Raw genomic sequence first — 26,956 nt, forward strand, 5'->3', positions numbered from 1 at the left:
GGATGGAGTACCCAGTATTTGTGATACTCTCTACCTATATCTGCCTTTCATAGGACAGTGTTCTGTTTTTTGTTCGTTATTGTTGTTTTGTTTTGTTTTATAAGATAAGGACTCATTACTAACCCTGGATGGCTTTGAACTCACAGATCACAAGAGATTCTTCTACCCCTGCTTTAAAGGATTAAAGGCAAGAGCCACCACATCGGTTGGGACAACGGCCAAATTTGCAGATTCTAATGACTCAAGCTCTACCTCATAAATGAAAATTTCCGCCGGGGGCATCAGGACCTTATCCTACAACCTTCTGGCGAATTTAGTGTCTGTCTCTGTCTAATAAACTGCTGTATGCAACTTATGTGTTTGCACATTTTTGGGGTGCACCCACATACTGAGACATTGGGGATGATCTATCGGGAACTCAACAAGGCCAGCTGGACTGGGTCTGAAAAAGCATGGGATAAAACCGGACTCGCTGAACATAGCGGACAATGAGGACTGCTGAGAAGTCAAGATCAATGACACTGGGTTTTGATCCTACAGCACATACTGGCTTTGTACGAGCCTAGGTAGTTTGGATGCTCACCTTACTAGACCTGGAAGGAGGTGGGAGGTCCTTGGACTTCCCACAAGACAGGGAAACCGGACTGCTCTTCGGGCTGATGAGGGAGGGCGACTTGATTGGGGGAGGGGGAGGAATATGGGAGGCGGTGGAAGGGAGGAGGCAGAAATCTTTAATAAATAAATAAATAAATGTAAAGTTTAATTAGTCACTTCTGCTCGCATTATAATATGATGCGATGGAGGAAGGGCGCACATCACTGCCAGCACTGGCTTGTCAGCCTGACGCAGTCACGCAGAGGTCCATGTCACTGTGCCTGTTCGAAAGGTCTGGAATTACTCTAAATCCCGGCGCCAAAACCCAATCAGCCGACCCCAAATGCCAGAGGGAGTAATCAATCACGCTGGAATTTCACGCGACCCGCCCCTCTGTCACCATTGGCAATGGCAGGCACCGCCCCAAGCTAGCGTGGCAGGAAGAGGCGGGACTTCCGGATCTCGGAGCCAATGTCCATGCGGGAGTCAGCCAGTTACGCAGCACTTTCTATCACGTGATATCAAGGGCCAATGACAGTGTGCAGCCGAGGACTCACGTGCCTCCGTTTCCATTGGCAACCCGCGGCTTCTAAACCACCTACTCTCCTCAGGTCCGAGGCGCCGGCCCCCCAGTTTCCTGTGTGATCCCGCCACCGCCATGGTGAGTATCCGCTCCGGAGAGGCCCTGCTAGGGATGGGACCACGAGCGGGGCCGAGCTGGCCGGGCCTCGGTGGAGAAGGGAGGCTGGGATCACCTCGGCCAAGCCTCGGTGACATCATGCTTGGCTTTCGCCGGCCTGGTCCCCTCTCATCCTCAGCCGTCCGAGCAGGCGCACATCTGCCCTTGGGAACCGTTCACGGGCTGGTGCCAACTTTCCGTGCGAGCTTGATTGAGTCTAACTTTCTGCAGCCCCTTATTTTACGGCGGATTCAATATGGGTGGTATTTCCTTTGTTTGGACTTGTGAAGACCGTTAGGCTAGAATGTAACTCCGTAGGAGAGGTTGGCTTACCTTGAAACAGGTAAGACTGGGAAGAATGCACCAGTTCATTCAACAGCTTGCCTGTTTAAGTGGTTGTCTGTGGATAAAAGCACGAAAATGAGGTTGAAGGGGGAGTGACGTTATTGAGAGTACTGCTCAAATGGACTGCCGACATAGCCTAGCAGTCAGGATTCCTAGTAAGCCCTCACTTTGTGTACACCTGAACAAAACAGATCAGTCCTTAACCTTCCTGAGCTTAGAACTAGTCCTGCTTCTCTAGATTTCAACGACGAGAAAATAATGCTAGTGATGCCAGGAAAAAAAGTGCTTGAAAGAGACCCCTGTGCAGCGGAGGTTCCCTCTCCGACCCGGATTAGGCACGAACCACACCCAAACCTGTTTTCACAGAGAGATCATTTATTAAGCGGGAAAAAAAGTCAAAGTGGCTACTTTCTGATTCAGGCAGAAAAGGGGAGCTCTGTGTTAGAATGGGCTAGGATGCGGCGGTATATTTTGATTCAGCATGCTAATTAGGTGAAGGGGCTTTTGACTGAACTTTTTTTTTTTGCACTTTTTAAAATTTATTTATTATGAATGCTGTGCTCTGCCTGCATAGATGTCTGTACGCCAGAAGAGGCCACCAGATCTCATCATAGATGGTGGTGAGCCATGTGGTTGCTGGAAACCCAGGACCTCTGGAAGAGAAGTCGGTGCTCTGAACCTCTGAGCCATCTCTCCAGCACCTGATTGCTGGACTTTAACAGTTTGGTAGCTGTACCTTGACAGCCAGCCTCATGAGGGGAAAGTGGTGGCTGGCTTTAAGAATGCAAGACAGGGGGAGTGGGAAGGAGAGCAAGGCCTGCCAGAGCCATGCTTGCCACACTGAGCTGACCAGGGCCCCTTCAGTACTTGTTTGTGTTCTTACTCTTTTCTGTCAGTTTGACAACTAACACTTGGCAATTGGGCGTAGATGATTCATTACTAAATTGAAAGTTATACAAGGGTTGGTAAAGTTACTCATAAAATAATGCACATAAAATAAAAACTTTTTGGCAGTAGGTCCACTCTCCTGTTTGGCTTTTTTTTTTTTAACCTCCAAACAATGATAGGGCAGCATTCTGGAGGCAGAGAAAGGCAGATCTCTGTGAGTTTGAGGCCAGCCTGGCTTGCAGAGCAAATTCCAGGACAGCCAGTGCTACACAAAGAAACCATCTCAAAAAAAAATCCTTTAAAGATTTCATAATGCATACAATGTATTTAAAATCATATTTACTCCTCCCCCTACCTCCTCCCAGAATGATCTTGTACTTCCTGTTGTTTTTTAAACCTACTTTGTATATGCTGCCCATACAGTTATGGGTGTGAGACCTTCCACTAGAGCATGATCAACCTACCATGGGCCATACTCTTAAAAGGAACTGACTTTCCACCCTCCATATGTCATTGACTGTCCATAACTCCTCAGGAGTGAGGTCCTATAGATCCCTCCTGCCTCCATGGTAGGCTGTTGGTTGGCCTGAGAGTTCCCAGCACAGCAGTCCTGTCATGCCTAGAAGGCACTTTTGATCTGATCCTATGGATCCATCTCTTAGTCCTTTGCTTCCTCTTCAGAGATAGTTTCTGTGCCTTGGGAGAGGGGTGTGGTAGAGCTATCCCAGCTGTGGTAAGCCTACTTATTCTCTGCACTCTGACCAGTTGTGCCTGCTTTAACCACTATCATCATTGCACAAAGAACCGTCCCTGATGAGCTTTGAGAGCTGCATTTACCTATGCAGCATCTTGATTTGGTTATTTTAAGACAGCATCTGGCTTATTACAAAGACTAGTGGCTATTTTCCAACCAAATATACTTTTTTAAGGCTGTATTTGGAAAGGTATAGTTTCTGTGATAGAAATCTGAAAATCAGTGGACTAAAGAATGCAGATGATTAAATTCCCTCTCACATGACAGTCTTCTCTGTGGTGGAATATTGCTTTAACTATGCAAAGATGGGCTGCATTTGTTTCACCCTGCCTGCCTAAGGCACCTGATTGGCTTAATAAAAAGCCAGTAGCTAGGCAGTAGAGGGATAGGAGAAGGAATCTAGGCTCGAGAGGAGAGGAGAGAAAGAGGGAGAAAAAGAGGGTGAAAGAGAGGTAGCCACCAGAGGGCAGACAGACAGACATGGAAGAAAGCTGGAAAGCAGGACACACAGAATGAAAGAAAGGTAAAAAGCCCGAGACAAAACATAGGTGAAGAGCAACATGTTAAATTAGGTTATAAGAGCTAATGAGACAACCATAAGATAAGGCCAAGCATTCATAACTAATATTAAGTCACCTGTCATTATTTGGGAGCTGGTTAGTGATCCAAAAGAAAGCCTGCTACAGTGCTGCTCCATGAGGTCAGGGTTGAGGCCTTATCTTTCTGTTCTTTCGGCTCTGGGTCATAAAAGTGGCCATGGCTCATCCTAGTCACCCCTTCTGCCAGCTTTCGGAGAAATTGGAAAGGACAGAGGTTTAAGTTATGCCCCATATCTTCAGTCTGACAGTGATCCACAGCCAAGCACTGGGCTAAGCTCCTGGAGTTTAGCTGAAGAGAGGGAGGAAGGATCATATGGGGGGGGGGGGGGGGTCAAGATCATGATGGGGAAACCTACAGACAGCTGACCTGAGATAGTGGGAGCTCACAGACTGTGGACTGACAGTTGGGGAACCTTCATGGGACTGAACTAGGCCCTCTGAATGTAGGTAACAGTTATGTGGCTTGATCTGTTGGGGGTGGCAGGCTGGCATTAGGACCAGGACTTATCTCTGGTGCATGAACTGGCTTTTGAAGCCTGTTCCCTGTGGTGGGATGCCTTGCTCAGCCTTGGTACACGGGGGAGGGACTTGGTCCTACCTCAATTTGATATACCAGACTTTGTTGACTCCCCAAGGGAGGTCTTACCCCTCTGAGGAGTGGAAGGGGAGTGGGATGGGGGTGTAAAAGAGGGAGGGAAGGGGAACTGGGATTGGTATGAAAAATGAAAAAAAATAGTAAAGAAAAAATACCCATACCTCTTTGGATTACTTCTGTTCCTGAGAAGTACTCATGTTACTATATTTGACTTCAGGGAAGTTCTAGCAGGGTAGGTTGGGTAGGTAAGGGGAAGAGAAGATGACAACCTGATATACATCTAGTACACAGTATCGTATCATCATTTTTTTTTTTGCTTTTTATTTCCTATTTTTTTGAGACCAGGTCTTTTTGTGTAGCCCTGGCTGGTCTGAAGCTTACTATGTAGATCAGATTAATCCCAAACTCAGAGATCTGTCTCTGACTCCGAAGTGCTGAGATTAAAGGTGTATGTCACCACACCTGGCCCAACAAAGTCTTGTTTATTTTCATTTTTAGTTTTGTTATGTGACCTTCAAGACTAACAAATTCTCTCTTTTTCAGGCAGAGTTGGGCCTAAATGAGCACCATCAAAATGAGGTTATTAATTACATGCGTTTCGCTCGTTCAAAGAGAGGCTTGAGACTTAAAACAGTAGATTCCTGCTTTCAAGACCTCAAGGAGAGCAGGTATCAAGAGATTTTAAGGCTTTACTTCTCAAAACTGTGGGTCATATAACCGAATGAATGTGTATTCCTAGAAAATTTGGCAGTAATAAAAGGTTTCTGAAAATGCAATCACTAAAAACTAGGTCATAATTAAATTCATAATGAACCTGAAGTGTTGTGAAAGCTTTTGCCAGGGTTTTGTCATGTGATGACTTCGCTGCAGCCTGGGTTCTGGCCACACGACAGGCACAAGTGCAAGTGCCTGGAACTCTGGCTTAGACTATTGTATGCTCTGAATTACAGTGATTTTACTGTACATATAAATATTCTGCTCTTACAGAAACATGATGTTTTTAATTATAACAAAGATAGTATTTTCTTATCATCATTCCTCAGCATGTATCAAACAGTATTTCTGGAGTCTGTTGTGTTAGAATCTTTGATTTTAAGAATTGTTATTTGAGTTGTTGAGTTTCATTTAAAAAAAAAAAAGAAAGTGAATTTTGGTTTGGGATAAAGATAGAATTTCCAACAGTTTTTGAAATGGCCGTAAATATATTTTTGCTATTTGGTACTATGTATTTTTGCAGAGCAGCTTTCTCAACATTGATGGTTGTAAAATCAAATTATCAATCAACTCTGAAAAAAATGTTGAAGGTATGCTCTGTCCTTTATTATCAAATACTCAAATAAGCACATAAATACTATAAAAATAAACACATTCATTTAATTATATGAAAAATTGCTTTCAGCTTTAGTAAATGGCAAATTTTATGTATACCAAAGAATTGTTTTAAGAAAAAAAAATCTTTTTTTCAGCTTTTCAACACAGGGTTTCTCAGTATAACAGCCCCGGCTGTCTTGAAACTCACTTTGTAGATCAGGCCGGCCTCAAACTCATAGAGTTCTGCCTTTGTCTCCCCAAGTGCTGGAATTAAAGGCATGTGCCACCACACCTGGTTTGTTTTAAGAAAACACTTTATGATTTTTAATTAGTAAATCTGTGTACTTACTTTATATACCTGGTCATGTGAAAATTTCTCAAAAAAGAAAGGGTCCTGAGTGGATAAATTTAAACTCTGATTAGGAAATCAGAGAAAAACATGGATTCTTTGTGATAGCTAGCATGGGGTTGCTAGTACAGAAACCACAGCAGTGACTGAGAGAAACTCCACTATGTTCCATGGATTTGGGAAATTAAATAGTTGTGGGGTAACAGTAATAGTATCTTGTCAGACATGTACATGGTAATTGTTGTATACTGGAAAGTTTCAGATAAACACTGTGAAGGACATATGTATCAAATCTTTCATAACTTTAATTTCTTAAGTGATTTCTTAAAAGAGTAAAGCCATATGACATGGCAGTTATGAACCTGTGCTGTTCATTTAGAAGAATTAGGAGAGGAAAAAATAGCATGAAACACTTACTTGATAGTACCGATTGTTAGTTGATTTGAAGCAAAAGTTAGTAAGTTCGCTGGCCCAACAATGAAAAGTAAATGTTTAATGTCAAGTCCGATGTAAGGAGAAAAGGCCTCTAGGTTGACTCTAGCTACTGTGGGAGTCATCAGCCTTGGACCAGTTTCTGTTCAACTAATTAACCTAATCTGGCGATTTGGTTTATTAGTTCCAGTGAATGAAAACAATATAACTGGCAAAAATATGGTATAGTCTATTAAAGAATATAGAAAACACTAATATTTTAATAAAGACTATGAAATTAAAGTATTATGTTCTTTAAAATGGCTGTATTCTTATGGTTAAATGATAATAGATAATTATACATTGAATACTACTTAGTGAAATATAGTGCTTTGTTTATTATCAGTTTGAGCATAGTTATACTAAGACTAAATATAACTGACCCTTGCTTTATTTTGTGTGTTTGGAAGAAAGGAAAAGGACAAAGGTGAGCTAATTGTCTGAGGGGAGAGACTGGAGGAACAAAACTGGGAGTGGCAAAAATTAGGTTACTGTGAGTGTCATTGGGAGTAGGAGTGTGCATGGGAGTGCTAAGGACTCCAACTCTTGGTCATGTTGCTGTAAATTGTGGGGCGTGGTCACCCACAGTGGACCCACAGGCAAGTCTCTTCCACCCCCTAAGGTCTGTACAGTTAGGGGATTGAAGATGATGGCTCATTCCCTGAAATTCCTTTCCAACCCAAGTATCTCCGATGAAAGTAGATTTTAATGCTGCTGTTGATAGAGACATTAATTTTTTGTGGTGTCATAGTAATACTTTAAGATGTTAGATTTAATTTCATTTTGCATCCCTAAACTGCTAAGAAAATTTAATATACAACTTTGGTTTGTGTCTCCTAGGTATTTACTAACAGTTAAGTGATTCACACTGTTACTAAATGCTAGAGAACTGACAGAAAATGGAAATTTAAATGGAAAATGACTATTTAAAAAAAGATTTGTTTATTTATTATGGATACAGTGTTCTGCCCGCATGTGTGCCTGCAGGCCAGTGGAGCATACTAGATCTTATTACAGATGGTTGTGAGCCACCATGTGGTTGCTGGGAATTGAACTCAGGTCCTCTGGAAGAACAGCCAGTGCTCTTAACTGCTGAGTCATCTCTCCAGCACCTCAGGTGGCTTTTTAAGTTTCTAAATGTGATAATACTAATTTAGAGGAGTATAAAGTAAAAAATAATAGTAATGAAAATAGATGAAGGTTTAGGGGGTGTTTCTCGGCATGTAGTTGTATTTTAAAGTGAATACATTTGAAGAATTATCCACAATCCAATCATTTTAATAAATCTCTCCCAGAGAGGTTTTCCTATAATCTTTTATTGTTTAAATGTCCTGATGTGGGTTTCTGATTTCAGTTGTATTTTGTACGCTGCTCCTGTGATTAGTTAGCCATTGGAGTCTTAACTGTTTTCAGACTGGTAGAGGAGACGTACACCGTGGATGAGGTCACAGAAATCCTGAGTGGACTGCAGGCTGTGGTACACAGTGAGGTGGAGTCTGAGCTCATCAATACAGCCTACACCAATGTGCTGCTCCTACGGCAGCTGTTCTCACAAGCTGAGAAATGGTACCTAAAGCTACAGACAGACATCTCTGAACTTGAAAACAGGTAAAATTTGTACCTAGAGTTGAGATATAGAGACCCAAGCATGATCTTAAAAGTTAGCAAATATCTTTGCTGGTGCTTTCCTTGGGCTGAGGTGTGAGACAGTGTGGGTGGGGTGGCAGTAAAGCACAGACATTAGATGGTCCCTAGATGGTCCCTTGAGCAGCACTCAGAGCCCTTTTAAAGAAATTCTGTTTCCTTGGCCAGGTGGTGATGGTGCACACCTTCCCAGCACGTGGGAGGCAGAGATGGGCGCATCTCTGCGAGTTTGAGGGCAGCCTCGTCTATAAGAGTTATAGCCAGGACAGCCAGTGCTGTTATGCAGAGAAACCCTGTCTCTAAAAACTGAAAAGAAAAGAAAAAGATATTGTTTCCATTTAGTACCATTCTTAGGTACTAAAAAAGCATTTGAGCTACATAAAACTGTTTTTTAATCTATTTAAAGTAATGATTCCTTACAGCATCTTTGGTAGGTAGCATAATTAGTATTACAGTGGTCTTGATACACAGAAGTAAAGATTGGAACTGTTGAAAATGTATTTTGAGTATCGTTTCCATTTATTCAGACTATAGCATTGCAAATTCATTTCTAGATAACTGCATTTGAAATCATACCTTAGGAAAGGTAAACTAAAAAAGGCTTTTTAAAAAAAGTTTTACAATATTGAAAAGCTCATAAATTCAGAAACCTCTAGTAAGATCAGTGAAGTTAAAACTTGTCTTGAGAAACTGCATGCCAGTTGGGCATCGTGGTTCACACCTTTAATTTCAACACTTGAGAGGCAGAGGCAGGCAACCTCTGTGAGTTCAAGACTGCTAGGGCTATACAGGAAGACCCTGTTTCAAAAACAATATATATATATGCCAGAAGTCAAGAAAGACTCGACTGCCAAGCCCTCCAAACAATCTCTCCTCAAGTGGAAAATGGTGAGCAAATGCTAAGGACAGTCCCCAAGCAAGGATGGAAACTCACTTGGCTTCTGCAACTGCCAGTGACTGATGAGAAAATGCCAAGTGTTGATGTTTGAAGAAGACAGAAGAGTGGTCTCTGAGATAGCACATCTATCATGGTAGATCATTGGGGGCTTGTTCACACCACCAATATTTCCATAGAATATGTCAGTATTCTTGCTCAGTAGATGCTGTGGACTAATTTCATATCCAAGACAACTGTAGTACAAATCAGACTCTTTCCCAGGTAACAGTTAATATTGTGCAATAGAGAAATCATGCAGTACCTCAGAAGTACAGAGAAATAGAATTGTCATTCCTATATGTATTGGCACTGCTTTTTATGTATTACTACATATATCATGTACCTACCAAGTACAAAGTACCAAGAGTTGCAGATGATTCAGATTTGCTTACAGTGGTATAAATTTCCATTAGTAAATAAATATCAGTTTTATACAGTCTTATGCTTCTCTCACAAGCATTGATAGGCTGGTTCTTGTGAAGTCTATTGTCAATGAATATTCTCTTAAATTTGCTTTTATTTTTCAGAGAATTATTAGAACAAGTGGCTGAATTTGAAAAGGCAGAATTTACATCTTCAAATAAAAAGGTAATTTTTATAATTTCTAAATCCTTACTTACTTTCGCATGCATGGTTGTGTGTAAATGTGCTTGCCTGCTTGTGTGTATGTGGTTGCACATGTGTACAGCTGCCTATGCATATGTTTGTGCTTGCATATGGAGGCCAGATATTGATGAAGTGACTTTTTTGGTCACTTTCTACTTTTACTGAGGCAGAAACTTTTACTGAACTTAGAGGTCACCAATTTATCAGCAAATCAGCTTTCCCTAGGAATCCCTTGTCTCTGCCTACTGCTCTGAGTCCAGAGATTACAGGTAAGTCACCATGCCTACCTGGTTTTTTATGCGGGTATTAAGAATCCAAACTTACGTTCTCAGGGGTCCCCGGGTAAGGGTCTTGTGCAAATCAGGACACAGGGGATGCAGAGTATGAACAACTGCATAACAAGCTTTATTTTGTATGGCTTTTTATATAAACTAAAAAGCATCACCTCAACTCTGAAACCCCCTTTACTCACGTACATGATCATGAGAAACTCTTACCTCACCTTGCAAGAAACAATATCTCTCAATAAATAACAGTAATAAAAATAAAGAGAAGTACATAGAAACAAGGCAAAAAGTATACAGAAACAAAGCACTCCTTTGTAACTGGTAGAGTGTGAAGAACTGAGCTCAAAGGCCACTTCCCTATCCAGGGTACAGATTCTGACAGAACGTTTGAGAAATGGGCAGAGAAAGTTTGCTTGCATCTATGCTTGGTTTGCCAAGCAACCGTTTCCCAGCTTGGTCTCATCTGTCCCAGGAGGAGCCTGCCCTCTAAGGCAGTTCTGTGTCTCCACAATTCCTGCAGTCCAGCCTGAATCCCAGGTCTTGTAAACCCTTCATTCAGCTGATGCAAAAGAATACTTTATGGTGGTCACCCCTGTGGTCATATCCTGACTCTGCTTCTTCACTGTGTGCTATAGGAAGATTACAAGACAGCAGGTGGAGACAGCCTGGTTGTCTTTCTAAGCAATTATGTGCTGTGGTATCCCTTACTAGGTACACCATAAATCATAAATAGTTCCTCTTGTCAGACAGCTAAACACTACTGAGATGAATCCATGTATAGAGACATAGAAAACATTTTCTAATAACATATTTTTGACAAAGGAATTTTGGAGTCAGAGGGCTACTAAAATATTTGTGGTCATCTATAATTCCTCAGTCATTACAGCTTTGTGGTATAAGGTTCATATAGAAATTATTTTAAGCTACTACAGATGAAAATCTACCACAGTCCTAGAGGCTAGATATTTTTATCAAGTCTGGCTAGGAGCTCCTTGTCTCCCTACTTTCCATCTGTATTAATAAAAAGATACAGGGAGGTTGGGTTTCTTTGGGCAGGGCCGGGGGCAGGGTTGCTTGTTTGTTTTTTGTTTTGTTGTTTTTTGTTTCTGGTTTTGAAGACAGGGTTTCTCTGTGTAACAGCTCCAACTGTCCTGGAACTTGTTTTGTTGACCTGGCTGGCCTCAAACTCACAGAGATCCTCCTGCTTCTGCCTCTCGAGTGCTGGAATTAAAGGCGTGCACCACGATGCCTGGCTGGGTTTCATTTTTTTTTCTATCATTATTGAGCTTCATCGGGCACATCATAGGCACTGGACATAACAGAATGAAACCACCCAGAATCGTTATATCTGTGGAGCTGAAGGCTTGGTGGATTGTTTATGGATTATATCTTCCATTTAGAAACCACCCAGAACCGTTCTATCTGTGGAGCTGAAGGCCTGGTGGACTGTTTGTGGATTATATCTTCCATTTAGAAACCACCCAGAACCGTTCTATCTGTGGAGCTGAAGGCCTGGTGGACTGTTTGTGGATTATATCTTCCATTTAGAAACCACCCAGAACCGTTCTATCTGTGGAGCTGAAGGCCTGGTGGACTGTTTGTGGATTATATCTTCCATTTAGAAACCACCCAGAACGGTTCTATCTGTGGAGCTGAAGGCCTGGTGGACTGTTTGTGGATTATATCTTCCATATAGAAACCACCCAGAACGGTTCTATCTGTGGAGCTGAAGGCCTGGTGGATTGTTTGTGGGTTATATCTTCCATATAGAAACCACTCAGAACCGTTCTATCTGTGGAGCTGAAGGCCTGGTGGATTGTTTGTGGATTATATCTTCCATATAGAAACCACCCAGAACCGTTCTATCTGTGGAGCTGAAGGCCTGGTGGATTGTTTGTGGATTATATCTTCCATATAAAAACCACCCAGAACGGTTCTATCTGTGGAGCTGAAGGCCTGGTGGACTGTTTGTGGATTATATCTTCCATTTAGAAACCACCCAGAACCGTTCTATCTGTGGAGCTGAAGGCCTGGTGGACTGTTTGTGGGTTATATCTTCCATTTAGAAACCACCCAGAACCGTTCTATCTGTGGAGCTGAAGGCCTGGTGGACTGTTTGTGGATTATATCTTCCATTTAGAAAGTGCAAATGTTTAGTGATTCTTGCTTACTCTGTGGTGATTTTAGATTGGTTTCTTTTTTTGTTACAGCCCATCATAGATATCACAAAGCCCAAACTTATTCCAATTAATGAAGGTGGAACAACAGAACTGCTAAACAAGGTAATAGTCTCATCATTTTGAAAATGGGAGAACTGTGGTTCTGCCCCTTGCACCCCCATTTCCTGTACACTGCTAGGGTAAGAGAAATAGTCTTGTCACGGTTTTACTGAATGAAACCCAGTGTCCAGAAGAGGGCATGCTTGCTTTGTAGAGTCTGAAGTGACCAATAGATCTTTTCTCAGTAAAGTGTAGGGCAGGGAATTTTGTACTATGTTGTTCTGGCATGCATTTGAAACTTGTGATCCACAAAAATGTACGGTTTTTTAATGCTTATAGAAGTTATTAGTGTAAAAATAAATTTTTCTCAACTCCCATATTCTTGGCATTACGCATGTCAGATTTTGTTGTACTTAAAAAAGCAGTACAGTACCTGCACACTCTCAAAACTGTTATCATTTCATTGGGAAGTAGGAACTGACATTTCCAGAAGCAGAAATGAGAGACCTAAAGGGTTCTGTGGGTAGTATAGTTCTGTGTGGATGTGAGGAGATAAGAATAGGCGTTTGAATGAGACAGCCTCCAAGCTGGGTCTTAAAGATAAACACAGGTTAAGTTAAAGGGGGCTTGTTTGGCAAGGGAGCAGAATGGCTTCTGGCCAGAGGCAGACAGAAGGTTGGCATGACTTAGAATAACCGAGCACAGGGTCTTCTGAGCAATCCAGCATTATATCAGAGTAAAATGCAAAATCAGACTGGTCAGGGAGGTACATCTTATATCAAAACTGTTTGGCCTCCCTCCCCTCAGAGCCATGCAGAAGCTGGAGTACTGGGCACTAAAATGATGAAGGTAGTGTGATTTCAGGGTTAAGTGGTAGCAGTGTGACAAAGAACAGGCCCAAGTTGCAGAATCAGAAAGCTAGATAAGAAAGGAGAATGGCTGAAAACAGAACAGGAGAAGAAAAGGTATTTCTGAGGGAAAGGCAGCTGTGAGTTGTAAGCTGAACTTGATTCACAGCTGTGGGCTTGGGGCAGGCTTTACGAAAACATGATTTTACTCCTAACCAGGGCATTTGAATTTTTGAGCCATTGTATAATTTTGATTATTTTTTAAGTGAAACAAGCAGTGATCATTCCAAGTGGTAAATATATTTTGGTTAAAATAATAAAATTTGGGGGCTGGAGAAAGGGCCCAGTGGTTAAGAGCACTTGTTTCTCTTGTAGAGAACCTAGAGGCTCAGTTCCCACCACCCTTGTGGTAACTCAAGGCCACACATAAGTCCCTTTCCAGGGTATCTGATGCCCTCATCTGGTTTCCACTGACACGCACATTGTATATACACATACATGTAAGCAAAAACACTCCTGGATAAAGTCAAAATAAATCTTTAAAATAATAATATTTGAATTTACTCACAAAGGAAATTTTAAGACTTCAACAAGAGAATGAAAAATTAAAGTCAAGGCTGAAGACCATTGAAATACAGGTAACTGAGAAATCCTCCAATACTTATTGAAGAATTAACCTCGAGAGAAAAGTTGAGTGAGTGTATCCTGGTTACGTTTGATTATAGGCTACAAATGCTTTGGATGAGAAGTCAAAATTGGAAAGGACACTTCAAGATTTACAGCTTGATCAAGGAAATGAACAGGTAAAACAGTTTTATCTGTCTTTTCCACATCTTCTAAAAATAAAATTAGAAACTTTAGTGATAACCACTGTTCCTCATGCTCTGTCTGTTGTCTTAAACTGAGATGCCCTGGCTCAGAAACTGCATCCTTTGTTCATTTCCTAGGGCTGAGTCACAGCTCACGGGACTAGCATACATTAGAGATTTTAATGACAAGCAAGATGTTCTTAAATTTATTATTGTTAATTTTTCTCCTTTCCCTCCTAAACCCAGTTAGAATTGAGGCAGGGGAGGGGGTGGAATAAAGGAAGAGGAAAATTTACATTTGGGTTTTATTCTGAATGTTACTTGAGTTTTCCTTGGTTGAGATTACAGTGAGAGGAATTGATTGATTTCAGGCTTCATTTATGCAGCATGCTGTGAGGAGACAGCAACAACCAGAGTGGTAGCTTTGCAAGCCTCCCTTGGAATAATGACTGAATACTGCTCCACCTGCTGGGAGTTCATTAGTACATCATTGCCTCTCCCACTGAGTGTGACCTGGTATTGTGATTTGATATGAGCAAGGCCATGTGGTGAATTTTCAGTGTAGAATCGTCTTTCTGTTCGTTTTGTTTTTTATGGTGTTTTTGTTGTGTTTGTTTGTTTTTGACTGTTTCTCTGGGTAGCTCTGGTTGTCCTAGAACTTACTCTGTAGACCAGGCTGGCCTCAAACTCAGAGACCCACCTACCTCTGCCTCCTTGAATGCTGGGATTAAAGGTTTGTGCCACCAACCCCTGGCATAGAATTGTCTTTTCTGTGGTTATCATTGTAAATGTCTGCCAGTCTTTAAATCTACCTCTGTATTGATGGAGGAAGGTCATTGGCTAATAAAGGAACTGCCCTGGCCCATTTTATTGGTTAGAGGTTAGGTAGGTGGGGTAAACAGAACAGAATGCTGGGAGGAAGAGGAAGTGAGCTCAGAGACTCCACAGCTCTGCTCTCTGGAGCAGATGCCTCAGCAGAGACGCCATGCCCCGCTCCCGGGCAGACACACGCCATGAAGCTCCGACCCAGGATGGACTAGGCTAGAATCTCCCCGGTAAGCGCACCTTGGGGTGCCATACACAGATGATTAGAAATGGGTTAAATTAATATGTGAGAATTAGCCTAGAAGAGAATGGGCCAAGCAGTGATTAAAAGAATACAGTGTCTGTGTAATTATTTTGGGGCATAAGCTAGCCGAGCAGGTGGCTGGGGTGCTGGGAACGCAGCCCTGCCGCCCTTAACTACTACAGTTGGCGCCCAGCCATGTGGACAGCCAAAACCCACTTAAAAAACCTGAGAAGGCTTAAAAATAAGGGAGAGAGAGTTTAACACAGATTTTTGCTGTTTGTTGGTGGCGTGCTGTAGAGAGATTTCCTGATTCTGCAACAGTAGCAGAAAAAAAAACGCTGTGTCATTTTAAAGTGTGACTTTCTGGGGCTGTGATCTGTGTGGCTCCTGCAGGAGACAGAGCTTTTCAATAGAGCATTTGGAGTAAAGTGCTACGATTTGTTTGATGGCAACTAGACTCGCTGTGTTCTCGGGTCTGCTCTGCTTGTTAGAGGCAAGCATGCGCTTTCTTCTAAGAGAAGCTTCCTGACTCAGCTTTAGCTGCAAAACCCTGCAGCTCATTAAGAGGTCCTGCCACGAAACACTTAAACGGTGTTGATGAAAAGCTGAGCACATGCTTTTCGGTTTTCAGCCGTAACAGGAAAAAAGCTGCATCGTTTAAAAATGCCGGCTTTCTGGGCTGTCCTGCCACGACAAACTCTGACTGTTTTACGCAGGCGGTTTGTGCGGTTTGCAAGCATAGGCTGCTGAAGCTCGCTTGCTGGCTACAGCCAGTACCTCAGCCATGAGGCTGGAAAGCTAAGGAATGGACTGGATCTAGCTGGCAAAGCCACGCCTTTAGTCCTACTGAGATAGCTTGGTAAATTAAAGATTCATGTGGTCAGAAAAAGAGAGATATACAGTAAAGAGAGATTCAAAGACAGAAAAAAAATTGTAAATGGTTTAAATTGTGTTAAAAATATATGCAGACTAAAAGTTGAAGTTCTTAAAGTAAAAAACAAAAAAAGGAAGAGAGTTGTTGTGTGTAGTAGCACACGCCTTTAATCCCAGTGCCTAGAAGGCAGAGGCAAACAGATCTCTGTGAGTTCAAGGTGTAGTAGTGTACACCTTTAATCCCGAATGCCTGGGAGGCAGAGACAGGCGGATCTCTGAGAGTTCAAAGACAGCCTGGTTTACAGAGTTACTTCAGGTCAAAGATACAGAGAACCTGTCTCAAAAAGCAAAGAGTTAAAAGTAAAAATAAACAAAATAGAGGTTAAAACAAAGCTGCACAAAGATGGAAAATACACAGAGAATCTTGATACTGTATGCTATTATGCTCTCTTTGAATTGTTTGAATGCTGAGGAAGAAGCAACAGCTGCTAAAAGATATTTATTGATAAATGCTGCTGAACTAATCCGACATAGATATTTTGATGCCTTAACTTTGAAATTTGGATCTAAGGACATGATGCTTTGGAAAGGAGTTTCTTATTTTGTTTTCACAGAGGATGAGACGCTGTTCATTTCTTCTATTCCGATTTGGTATGATGGACCACGCCCTCCTGAAGGGTTGCAGTGAACATCTTCAGAAAATTGCTTCGCTCTACTGCCAACTGAGCACACAGGTTATACCATGAAAGACCTAATTAACGACGCCCCCATTCAGCAGGAAGCAGTTTGGAGAGAAAAAACTGCGCCCATGTTCCCAAATATGGTTTATAAACATCCTTTTACATTTAAAGGGGGATATGATATAGATATGAATAATTTACATTAGTATAGATTTTACTTTATTGATAAGAGATTTAAGGTCAATTTTGTTATATGTATAAGTGTTTCTGATTTTGATTAAGGTATTGTGATTGTGTAGTTCATTTAATTATGTACTGTATAATTAAGAAATATAGGTTGTTAATGGATAATCATCGATAATAGTAAAGCTTGTAGTCATGTTAGTTAGATTTTCTAGATATATAGAGATATATTTTAGATAGACATTCTTCATGTCTTTCAAAGATTACAGAATAGGACATTTTAAATGTTTTAATAACTGAGGACTTTTCATGACAATGAGACACTCTGCTCCAGGCAGCACCAATCTACTTCAAGAGGAAGATGGGCATTGAAGAGGCACCTTATGGAATTTGGTAGCCATTTGGGCAAGAAACTGCTCTTGCCTGGACTATTGTATAAACTGGACACAGAGAACCCGCAGAGAGAGGACTACTGAACTTGCCTAAGGTGAGATGATCTTTCGGGGTTCCTGATTCATGAAAGAGTCTGCGAGACATGCTGTAGGACACAACAGATAGTGACTGAACTGACTTTGAATTTTCCTGCTTTATGGAAATGTCTGCTGGATACCATGGGCCTGAAGGCTGAAGATGGATGCCCCAACGGTACAAAAGAACTTTGGGTGACTGTCCAGGCAGCGAGATGTCTCTGTCATTTCTAGAGTTTTAAAAGTTGCTTTTTTCTTGTTTGCTTAAGTAGTATTGTATCTTTCTGGAGTCTTTGATGGAGTTAAGAATAGTTAGTTATAGTTATAGTTTTCCTTAGTTATGATAAAGATTATTGTAACTTTTACTTGATAACTGTTTTGTTATATGTAATTTTGCGATGTTAAAGCCTTTTTTTTTTTGTTTAAACCGAAAAAGGGGAAATGATGGAGGAAGGTCATTGGCTAATAAAGGAACTGCCCTGGCCCATTTTATTGGTTAGAGGTTAGGTAGGTGGGGTAAACAGAACAGAATGCTGGGAGGAAGAGGAAGTGAGCTCAGAGACTCCACAGCTCTGCTCTCTGGAGCAGATGCCTCAGCAGAGACGCCATGCCCCGCTCCCGGGCAGACACACGCCATGAAGCTCCGACCCAGGATGGACTAGGCTAGAATCTCCCCGGTAAGCGCACCTTGGGGTGCCATACACAGATGATTAGAAATGGGTTAAATTAATATGTGAGAATTAGCCTAGAAGAGAATGGGCCAAGCAGTGATTAAAAGAATACAGTGTCTGTGTAATTATTTTGGGGCATAAGCTAGCCGAGCAGGTGGCTGGGGTGCTGGGAACGCAGCCCTGCCGCCCTTAACTACTACACTGTATGTTTTTCTTTTTTTCATTCCTAACATTTTTTTTCTTCTTATGGAATGGGTATTGTGCCCAGAGCCTATATATGCTAGGCCAGCACTCCTATGCTGAGCTGTATCCCCAGACTTCATTAGATTTTGTTAAACTTTATTCTGCGAAAAAAATTCAAACATGCAAACATACAGAGAGTAGTATGATGAACCCCATGAAACCACTACTTGGCTTTACAATCATCCTCATTCCTACTACACTTTCTTCCCTTCATCCATGTCTTTTTGAAGCGAGTCTCAGGTGTTATTTTTTCTGTAGATACTTATTCTTATTGATATTATATTTCCTATATGGCTAAGGAAAAATTTCCATAAGAAGGTGAAGATTCTTTTTTCACTTTCTGTGAAGAACTGTGATAGAATTTTAATGGGGATTGCATTGAATCTGTAGATGGCCATTCTCACTCTCTTAGTCCTATTGATCCATGACTGTAGGAGCTCCTTCCATCTTCCGGTGCCTGCTTATCCAATGTTTTTATTCAGTGTCTTAAAGTATGTGTTATACAAATGAACAGGTAAAACAGTTTTATCTATCTTTTCCACATCTTCTAAAAATAAAATTAGAAACTTTAGTGATAACCACTGTTCCTCATGCTCTGTCTGTTGTCTTACACTGAGATGCCCTGGCTCAGAAACTGCATCCTTTGTTCATTTCCTAGGGCTGAGTCACAGCTCACGGGACTAGCTGGGTTAGAATTGTCCCAAGATATTTTATTTATTTTTGAGACTGTTTGAAAGGTACTGTTTCCCTGATTTCTTTTTTGGTTGGTTATTATTTGTTCATAGGAAAGATACTGGATTTTGTGTAAATTTGGTATCCGACTACTATGCAAAAAAAGGGTTTATTAACTATAAAATTTTCCTTGTGGAGTTATTAAGGTTTCTATATAGAGAAAAATAAAATAAATAAAATACTTGGACTTCTTCCTTACCTATTTGTATCCCCTTGTTCTCCCTTAGTTGTCTTATTGTTCTAGCTAGAACTTCAAGTTCTGTATTTGAATGGGTATATTTGAAAGAGTAGACCAGCTTTAATCCATGGTGGTTAGATAGACTACAGGGTGTTATTTCAATTTTCTTATATTTGCTAAAACCTGTTTTTTGTCTATGTATGTGGTCAATTTTGAAGAGATTTCCATGAGCTGCTGAGAAGAAAGTATATTCTTTAGTGTTTCAGTAGATGTCCGCTGGGTCCATTTGGTTTGTGATGTAATTTAACACCAGGATTTCTACATTTATTTTTTGCCTGAATGACCTGTGTGTTGGCAAGAGTGGACTAAGTGGGTTACTAAAGCCATCCAGTATCACACGTGAGGGTTAATATGGATTGTAGCTGTAACTGTGTTTCTTTTATGAGCTTGAATATGCTTGTGTTGGAGCATAAATGTTTAGAATTGTAATATCCTCTTGGTGGGTTTTTCCTGTAATGAGTATATAGTGTCCTTCCCTATCACTTCTGATTAGTTTTGACTTGAAATCTATTTTGTCAGATATTAAAATGGCTATACCTGCTTGCCTCTCAGGTCCGTTTGCTTAGTACATCCTTTTCCATGCTTTTATTCTGAGGTGATGTCCATCCTGATGGTAAGATATGGTTTTTGGATGCAGCAGAAAGATGGGTCATGTTTTCTAATCCAGTCTGTTAACCTGTGTCTTTTTATTGGAAAATTGAGACTATTAATACTGAGTTATTAATGAGTAGTATTTATTGATTCCTGTTATTTTGTTGTTGTGATAGAGGTTTTCCCCTTTTTGATTTGCTGTCTGGGATTATTTATTGTGCCTTTTTGAGTGTTGTTAACCTCTCCAGACTCAAGTTTTCCTTGTAATGCCTTCTGTAGAGCTGGACTGGTAGATTGCTTAAATTTAGTTTCATTGTGGAATCTTTTTCTGTCAGTTGTGATTGATATTTGACTGGCATCTGTGGCCTTTCCGAGTTTGAAAAACATCTGTGCAGGCCCTTCTGACTTTTAGAGTCTCCATTGAAAAGTCAGGTGTTGTCAAATGGCCTCGTCTTTATATGTGATTTGGTCTTTTTCCCTTGCAGATTTTAACATGCTTTCTTTGTTCTGTATGAATTTCTTTTCTGATCCTATGTATTTGTTGTTCTGTATGCTTCTTGTGCCTTGACAGGCACCTCCTTCTTTAGACTGGGGAAATTTTCATCCATGATTCTGTTAAAAGTAGTTTCTGTGCCTTTGACTTGAGTTTCTTTTTCTTTTATAATTTATTTGTACTTAATGTTCATTGGTGTTTTGCCCTCATGTATATGTGTGTATCAGAAACCCTGGAACTGGAGTTACAGACAGATGTGAGGGACCCTGCAGGTGCTGAGACCCGGGTCCTTAAGAAGAGCAGTCAGTGCTCTTACCCTCTGAGCCATCTCTCCAGCCCCTGAGTTTCTTCTTTTTATTCTAATCTTATTGTTGCAGATATGGTCTTTTCATAGCATCCTAGGTTTCATGTATAGTTTTGAGCATGGATTTTTTTAAATATTTAACATTTTATTTGACTGAGCTATTTATTTCTTCTACCCTTGCCTTCAAAACGTGAAATTCTCTCTTCCATGTTTTGTAATCTGTTGGGGCTTACTTCTGAGGTTTTAATTTGGATTTTCTTTAGTGATTCTAGTTCTACTTTCATGCCTTAAAATGCTTTCATTATTTCATTCAACTGTTTGTATTTTCACTGTCTTCATTAAGGCATTTGTTTATATTCTCTTGAAGGTCCTTGAACATATTCATAATTGTCGTTTTGAAGTCCTTGTCTTGTGCATCAGCTAGATTGCATTTCTCAGCTCTGATTACCACAGGGTTCCTGGCTTCTGGATGAGGCATGTTATACTGACTGTTTGTGTTTTAGTGCTGAGATTTTAGCATCTGGAGTTAAGGTGCTTGAAGTGTTTCTTGGTGTAGATATCTGGCTGTGTTTTTGGTGGGCGGGTGTTCCATTCTTTGTTCACTGTTGCCCACTCTGGTTCCTAGGCAAGTGGAGTCTCTGGCAGAGAGTGTTTCTGTAGGTTCAGAGTCACACAGAGGAATGGAGGTGGACTAGGAAGAATAACTGAGAAGGACAGCATGAAGGAACTAGGGGCTAGGGTCCACACCAAAAGGAAGAGTCCCAAAAACATAGGTGTCGGGGGAGACTCATGCAGGCTGGCTGCTACAGAACAAAGAATAGGCCTAGAGAGGTTGGAATGGAGACAGAAAATAGGGTTGTTTTGTTTTTTAATTTGACTTTCCAAAATGATGTGTCAGGGGCCTAGGATATAGCTCAGTTAACTAAAGGCTTGCTTAGCAAGCACACAAAGCCCTGGATTTCATCCCTACTACCACATAAACCAGGCATGTTGGTGCATGCTTATAATCCTGGCACTTGGGAGGTAAAAGCAGGAGGGTAGATGTTTGAGGTCATCTTTGGTTACAAAGCAAGTGTGAGGCCAACTTGATTTATAAGAAACTCCGCCCCCCACACACCCTTCTCCAAGTGATTTGCCATTCCAGCCCTCATACACATAGTGTTGTCAAATTAAGATCTCACTTCTCTCCTGTTCAGTCTTTGACTGAAATTCTAGCGGTTCAGAAATCCTGTTTTCTATATTTGGAATGCAGAGACTACTGAATATCTGTCGTGTGTATACCAAGGCTGAGGCTGGATTGAGCCTGCTGGCAACCCTGCTGGGACTGGCACTTACCCAGATGGGTGAGAAGAGCTAAGTACACACACAACACGGCATTACTGTCTCCTTGAATGTTGGATCACTGTTTTGAAACAGCTGTTATTTAGTATGTCAAGGGAAATTTTACTCATGTATTTATTTTTCATAGGATTTTATAAAGGCCCATGACTTGGATGACTTGGAAAACACAGTCGCAGCTCTTAAGAACGAATTTCAGAAAACCCTTAATGATAAGACAGAGAACCAAAAGTCTTTGGAGGAGAACCTAGCAGCAGCCAAACATGACCTCCTCAGAGTCCAGGAGCAGCTGAGCATGGCTGAAAAGGTCGGGACACACCTTTGATCTAATGCATACAGTTGGAGGAACAGATGTGACCAGATAAATGGTAGACAATGCCAGGATCAGGTTATTTTTATTCTGAGTTTTAGTCAATGTATGCTTTGAAGGCCTATTATTTTGGGGGCACTTCTATCTTTGTGAACAGACCACTCTCTTCTTCCTTCACATGCCTCCTCCACACCTTTGCATTGTTTTCCACTGGTTCTTCCTACAGCTCACAGAGACCCGGGTGGCTTTTTTTTTTTTTGAGATATTTCTCAAAATGTTTTATATGGGAAATACATAGAGAGTAAATTCTTGACTTTAGGGTTTAGATACTTTAAAATGTGCGTGTGAGGCAGGAGAGATGGCTCAGCAGTTAAAAGCAGAGCTGTTCTTAGAGGACCCGAGTTCAGTTCCCATCACCCACTCTCCACCAGGCATTCATGTGGTAAACATACATGCTTATAGGTGAAACACTCATGTACGTAAATAAATAAGAAAATCTAATTTTTTTCAATCCTCTGTATTTTTTTAAAAAAGGATTATGGGTACTAGAGGTAGAATCCAAGACTCATGCATGCTAGGCAAATGTTCTACTAGCTGTGCTACAGTCCTAGGAACTAAAATTTAAAATTCTCAAATTAAGGGCTAAAAATATATGGCTTAGTGGTTAAGGCTCTTGGAGAGGATTTGGGTTTGGTTCCAGCACTCACATCTGATGGCTTACGACTGCCCATAATTCCTGCTCTCTGCATGAATGTAGTTTTTATAAACTCACACTGTTATATACACACACAATTAAATAAGAAGAAATGAATACTTTTAAAGATATTTAAGTTAAAAACCCTTCTGCTTGAGTTTTTAGAACTTGGGAATTTAAAAAACTATTGTATATATTTCACATGAAAGTTAGTTTGTGTGACATACAGATTCCTATATCTAGGGCAGAGTGTACTCGTTACTTGCTAACGTGGTGTTGCTTTGGAAAATAGTACTATTTTATTAACTTCTCATTTAGAATGTTTTTAAAGTTCAGGTGGTTTTAATTTTATACAAGTATGTTTTTAAGGAAATAAGAAAATTAGCAGGCTGTGTATTTTTATCACATTTGTTATTCTTTCCTAACATTTCTTAGTAATGGCTGACATTTTTCACAAAGCAGGAGTTAGAGAAAAAATTCCAACAAACAGCAGCATATCGAAACATGAAAGAAATTCTCACCAAGAAGAATGATCAAATCAGAGACCTACGGAAAAGACTGGCAAGGTAAGCTGGCCGGTCCACCCTGGGGCTCATCTCCACACTTGCCCTCTGGTACCAATCAGTCAAGCCCTGGGTAGGCCCACGTTCAGTCCACAGGGTGCTTTAGTCCCAGCTAGACATTTTCCCTCACCACACGATACTTGGTTGCTCTTGGCAGTGGATCCATTAGCAGGTAATGGCACAGAAATAGCAGCTGGCAAGGGAGCACATGGTGCTCCATGGTGTTCTCCTGGTACTAATACCTTTGCTTGTTGGGTCATTTTGTGACTTTGTCAGAGTTCTCAGGGAGGACATTTGTGAGGTGAAGTCAAGATCAGATTTGTAATGGGAGGGGGTTTGTACGTGACTCACAGTCATGTCAGCTCTTCATGATTGTCTGAGGACTGTCATACTCACACTAAACTTCCATGAGGCCTGGACTCTGACGATGTCCTAGGTGACCTGATGGATACTCCGAGTCACCATCCTAACACCAGTCTTGAGCATCACTGCTTTCTGCTACAATAGGGATAGAAAGTGAGCAGTTCTGCCGCTCCAGACAGCTAGGAGGTATTTCACTTACGACACAACAACAAAAGGGATCCTGACAATATGCTCTTAATTTTATCTCTAGATATGAATCTGAAGATTAAAGACTGAAGGTTTTGTCTAGAACCTGCCACACATAAACATACAAGTTATCTCCATCCACCTCAGGCATGTATTTTGAAGCCTTTTGTCATATTTTCTCCTTTTTCTAGTGTTTAGACTTTGCTTGTAATACTAGAATTAGCATTCTTGTTTTTAGTTCTCTAACCGAGAAGAGAAAAAAAAGTAATGATTTTTTATTGTCCCAAACATCTGTCTGTCAAATGCTCTAGAATCTCTTGCAAGTACAGTGAGATTTCTTCATGGTAGAAAAGAGTTTAGAATGGGAATAAGAGCCATCCTTTTGCATTAGGAAGAAGAGTAACCCTTTTAATGTTAGAGAAACAGTACCACCATTACTTGTACAGTCCCAGAATGTAAAGATAAATAGTAAAGTTATTAAGATTTACAAATAAACCTCTTATTTTTAATAATGAAATTCTAGTTAATTTATTCTATCTCATCTTCAAAATGTATAAACTCATGGAAAATATGTTTACTGTCTGCTGTAGTCAACATTTTTAATCAATTATAAGGGAAAGTGAGTGCAGTAAATGTGAAGACTCAGTTAACCTTTGCACCTCTCTGTCACGATGCTGCTTATCAAAAGAGATGCAGGCATTTTCTTGCATCCTAACTTATCACAGGTATGTGTTGTGGATGGAGAAGTCAGATTTATCCTATGCTTTCACAGTTTAGAAATTAGGTGGACTCAGAGTATATGCAATCTTTAGACTTATTTCCAGAATATCCTTTTAACCTATATGTAAATTATAACTCTTTCAAACTCTGACTCAACAGAAAGTCAGCGACAAGGTTCCAGGTTGGACTTTGGGTCATAGTTTGTATATGGTAGATAAATGGTGTTTTCAAGAGATTTTAGTATTTCTATTGGTTGGCTTTTCCTTGGCTGATCATATATAAAGTAGTAGAAACAGGACACATACCTGCAGTGTGTAGTGCAGTGTTGTGGTACACGAATAAATAAAGACCACAAGGCAGTTAAACCTCAGAAGGAAAGCATTTACCTTTCACCTGTTACCATGGAAGTTTTCTCATTTCTCAAAACATGTCACATCCTGTGTGAACAACCTGAGAGAGGATCTCCACCTCCACAAATAGGGAACTTATTCCTGGAAAGAGTGTACCGATAAAAATTTACATCTGTTATTTTCACTCAAACTTTTAGTACTAGATTTGAATGTACTGTGGGGTTTTGTAGGCTAAAGGAACAAATAACAGTGAGGTAATTTCTCCCTGAAAAAGCAGGGAAGGCGATCTTAGAAGATGAGTGAATTGGCAAAGAAGAGAAAAAAATAGAGTAACAAGCCAGCATTTCCCACACACTTTTTCTCATCCATCCATCTATAGCTGGATCACTCATCAGATTCTTGTAGGGTGCTCATTGAGGGCTCTAGTTTTACCCTGTATTTCTTTAGCCCAACCCTAACTAAAAGTCCATCTCGTCATTTGTAGACTAGGATGTTCTGTCTAAGTCAGAAACCAGAATTTCTAACTAAATGGAAAATGTTTCTTTCAGAAACTGTTTAGTTATATTCTGCCTACAGATTTCTCAGTTTAATGTCAGAAAAAAAGACTTATTAAACAACCTGTAAAACATTGCTGGGTAAAAGTTTATTTATTTATGTTTGTTGGTAGGGGTTTTGAAATAGTCTGTGTTGTGTGTTCTACTTGTTGAATAATAAATTCAAAAGTATTTGTGAAAGCTTAAACTCTCTTAAGCAGTAAGATAAGCAAATAGGCCGCATAAATCAATGCGATGCTTCTTTTACTTACACCATTTACTGCTTCTGGGTTTTTTGCTGTACTGATTTCTTTTTAAACTCATACCGCTCAGCAAAATGTGATTTTAAATGTTTATTTTACTTGGTTTCCCAGTTTTAAGATTTCCCTCATTTGACTAAAAAAGCCAGTTTAGTCTGTACATTTTAGCTCTTTAGTCTTGAGTAAGCTGTTAATGTTCTGGTAACTGTGGACAGTTTGAGCTGGTAAGCCATCTTAATGAAGCTCCTGGCCAGGGTGCAGCATTTAACCTACCACACATGAGGCCCTGGGATCAGCTCCCACACTGTGAAACAAAAGCAAAAACAAATAAAATGCAGCTAATATCTTTAATTTGACAGTTAAATGTTTATTTGTTCTTATCTTATATTTGTATATGTGTTAAATAAATATTTACTCATTTGTTTATGTCTTATAAATATAATTATATAGAATATTTTGTTCTCTGAAATATGTAATTATATTCAATAAGCCTTTACTATCTGTTACTTCCATTTTGATAATCCCAAGGAACCTGACACCCCCTTCTGACTTCTACAAGCACCAGGCACTCGTGTGGTGCTAAGACATACATGGATGCAAGACGCTCATATACATAGAAGAAAGAAAGAAAAGTGAAAGTCGATCTCATATAACTTCCTCTTTTTTGTGCTTATAACTATCATTTAACTTTTATACTTTAAAATTACTAATTATGAGACTAAGGAAAAAAGCTTTGAAAATCTTATTTAATATATGTGGTATCTGCATATGTGTGTTCGTTCACATGTGTGGGTATATATGCCCTTGCGAGCGCATACATGCTTCTGTGTGTATGTGTATGTGTGTGTGTGTGTACATCAGAAGTCAATGCAGAGTGTCTTCCACTATCATTCTCTGTTTTTTTGAGGCAGACTCTGTCACCTGACCATCAAGCCCCTAGGTTCCCTCTCAGCACTGGGATTATAGGCCATGCTTCTGTGCCCGTGTAAAGGATGCTGACGATCGGAACGCAGGTTCATGCTTGCACAACCAGCACCTTACCCACTGAGCTACCTCTCTTTCCCACCTTCTGTTGTTTTTTAACGTAGCAATTTTAAATGTAGTAATGTATGGAGCCAGCTATCAATTCGTTAAATAGAGGTTTATGAGCAGTGTAGATT

The 26,956-nt window shown here is 40.5% G+C and overlaps 1 protein-coding gene across 2 annotated transcripts; it reads left to right on the top strand.

The window, feature by feature from the left end:
• The first annotated feature begins 1,179 nt into the window (after nucleotides 1-1,179).
• Lztfl1 (leucine zipper transcription factor like 1) lies at nucleotides 1,180-26,383 on the top strand. 2 transcript variants are annotated; one of them, XM_041677597.1, is made up of 10 exons: nucleotides 1,180-1,255; nucleotides 4,998-5,122; nucleotides 7,999-8,193; nucleotides 9,694-9,754; nucleotides 12,270-12,341; nucleotides 13,699-13,764; nucleotides 13,852-13,929; nucleotides 21,948-22,124; nucleotides 23,284-23,387; nucleotides 23,998-26,383. In XM_041677597.1, exons 1-10 carry the CDS (start codon nucleotides 1,253-1,255, stop codon nucleotides 24,014-24,016), a joined length of 900 nt encoding a protein of 299 aa, XP_041533531.1. In that variant the 5' UTR covers nucleotides 1,180-1,252; the 3' UTR covers nucleotides 24,017-26,383. The 2 variants fall into 2 exon arrangements, with proteins under 2 accessions (XP_041533531.1, XP_041533532.1); XM_041677598.1 differs by lacking the exon at nucleotides 1,180-1,255 and adding an exon at nucleotides 1,558-1,616.
• The last annotated feature ends 573 nt before the right edge of the window (nucleotides 26,384-26,956 follow it).

The sequence above is a fragment of the Microtus oregoni genome, unplaced genomic scaffold (genome assembly GCF_018167655.1).
Source record: "Microtus oregoni isolate MIOR12 unplaced genomic scaffold, Mior012 000028F_ref0000031, whole genome shotgun sequence".
Classification (NCBI taxonomy): Eukaryota; Metazoa; Chordata; class Mammalia; order Rodentia; family Cricetidae; genus Microtus; species Microtus oregoni.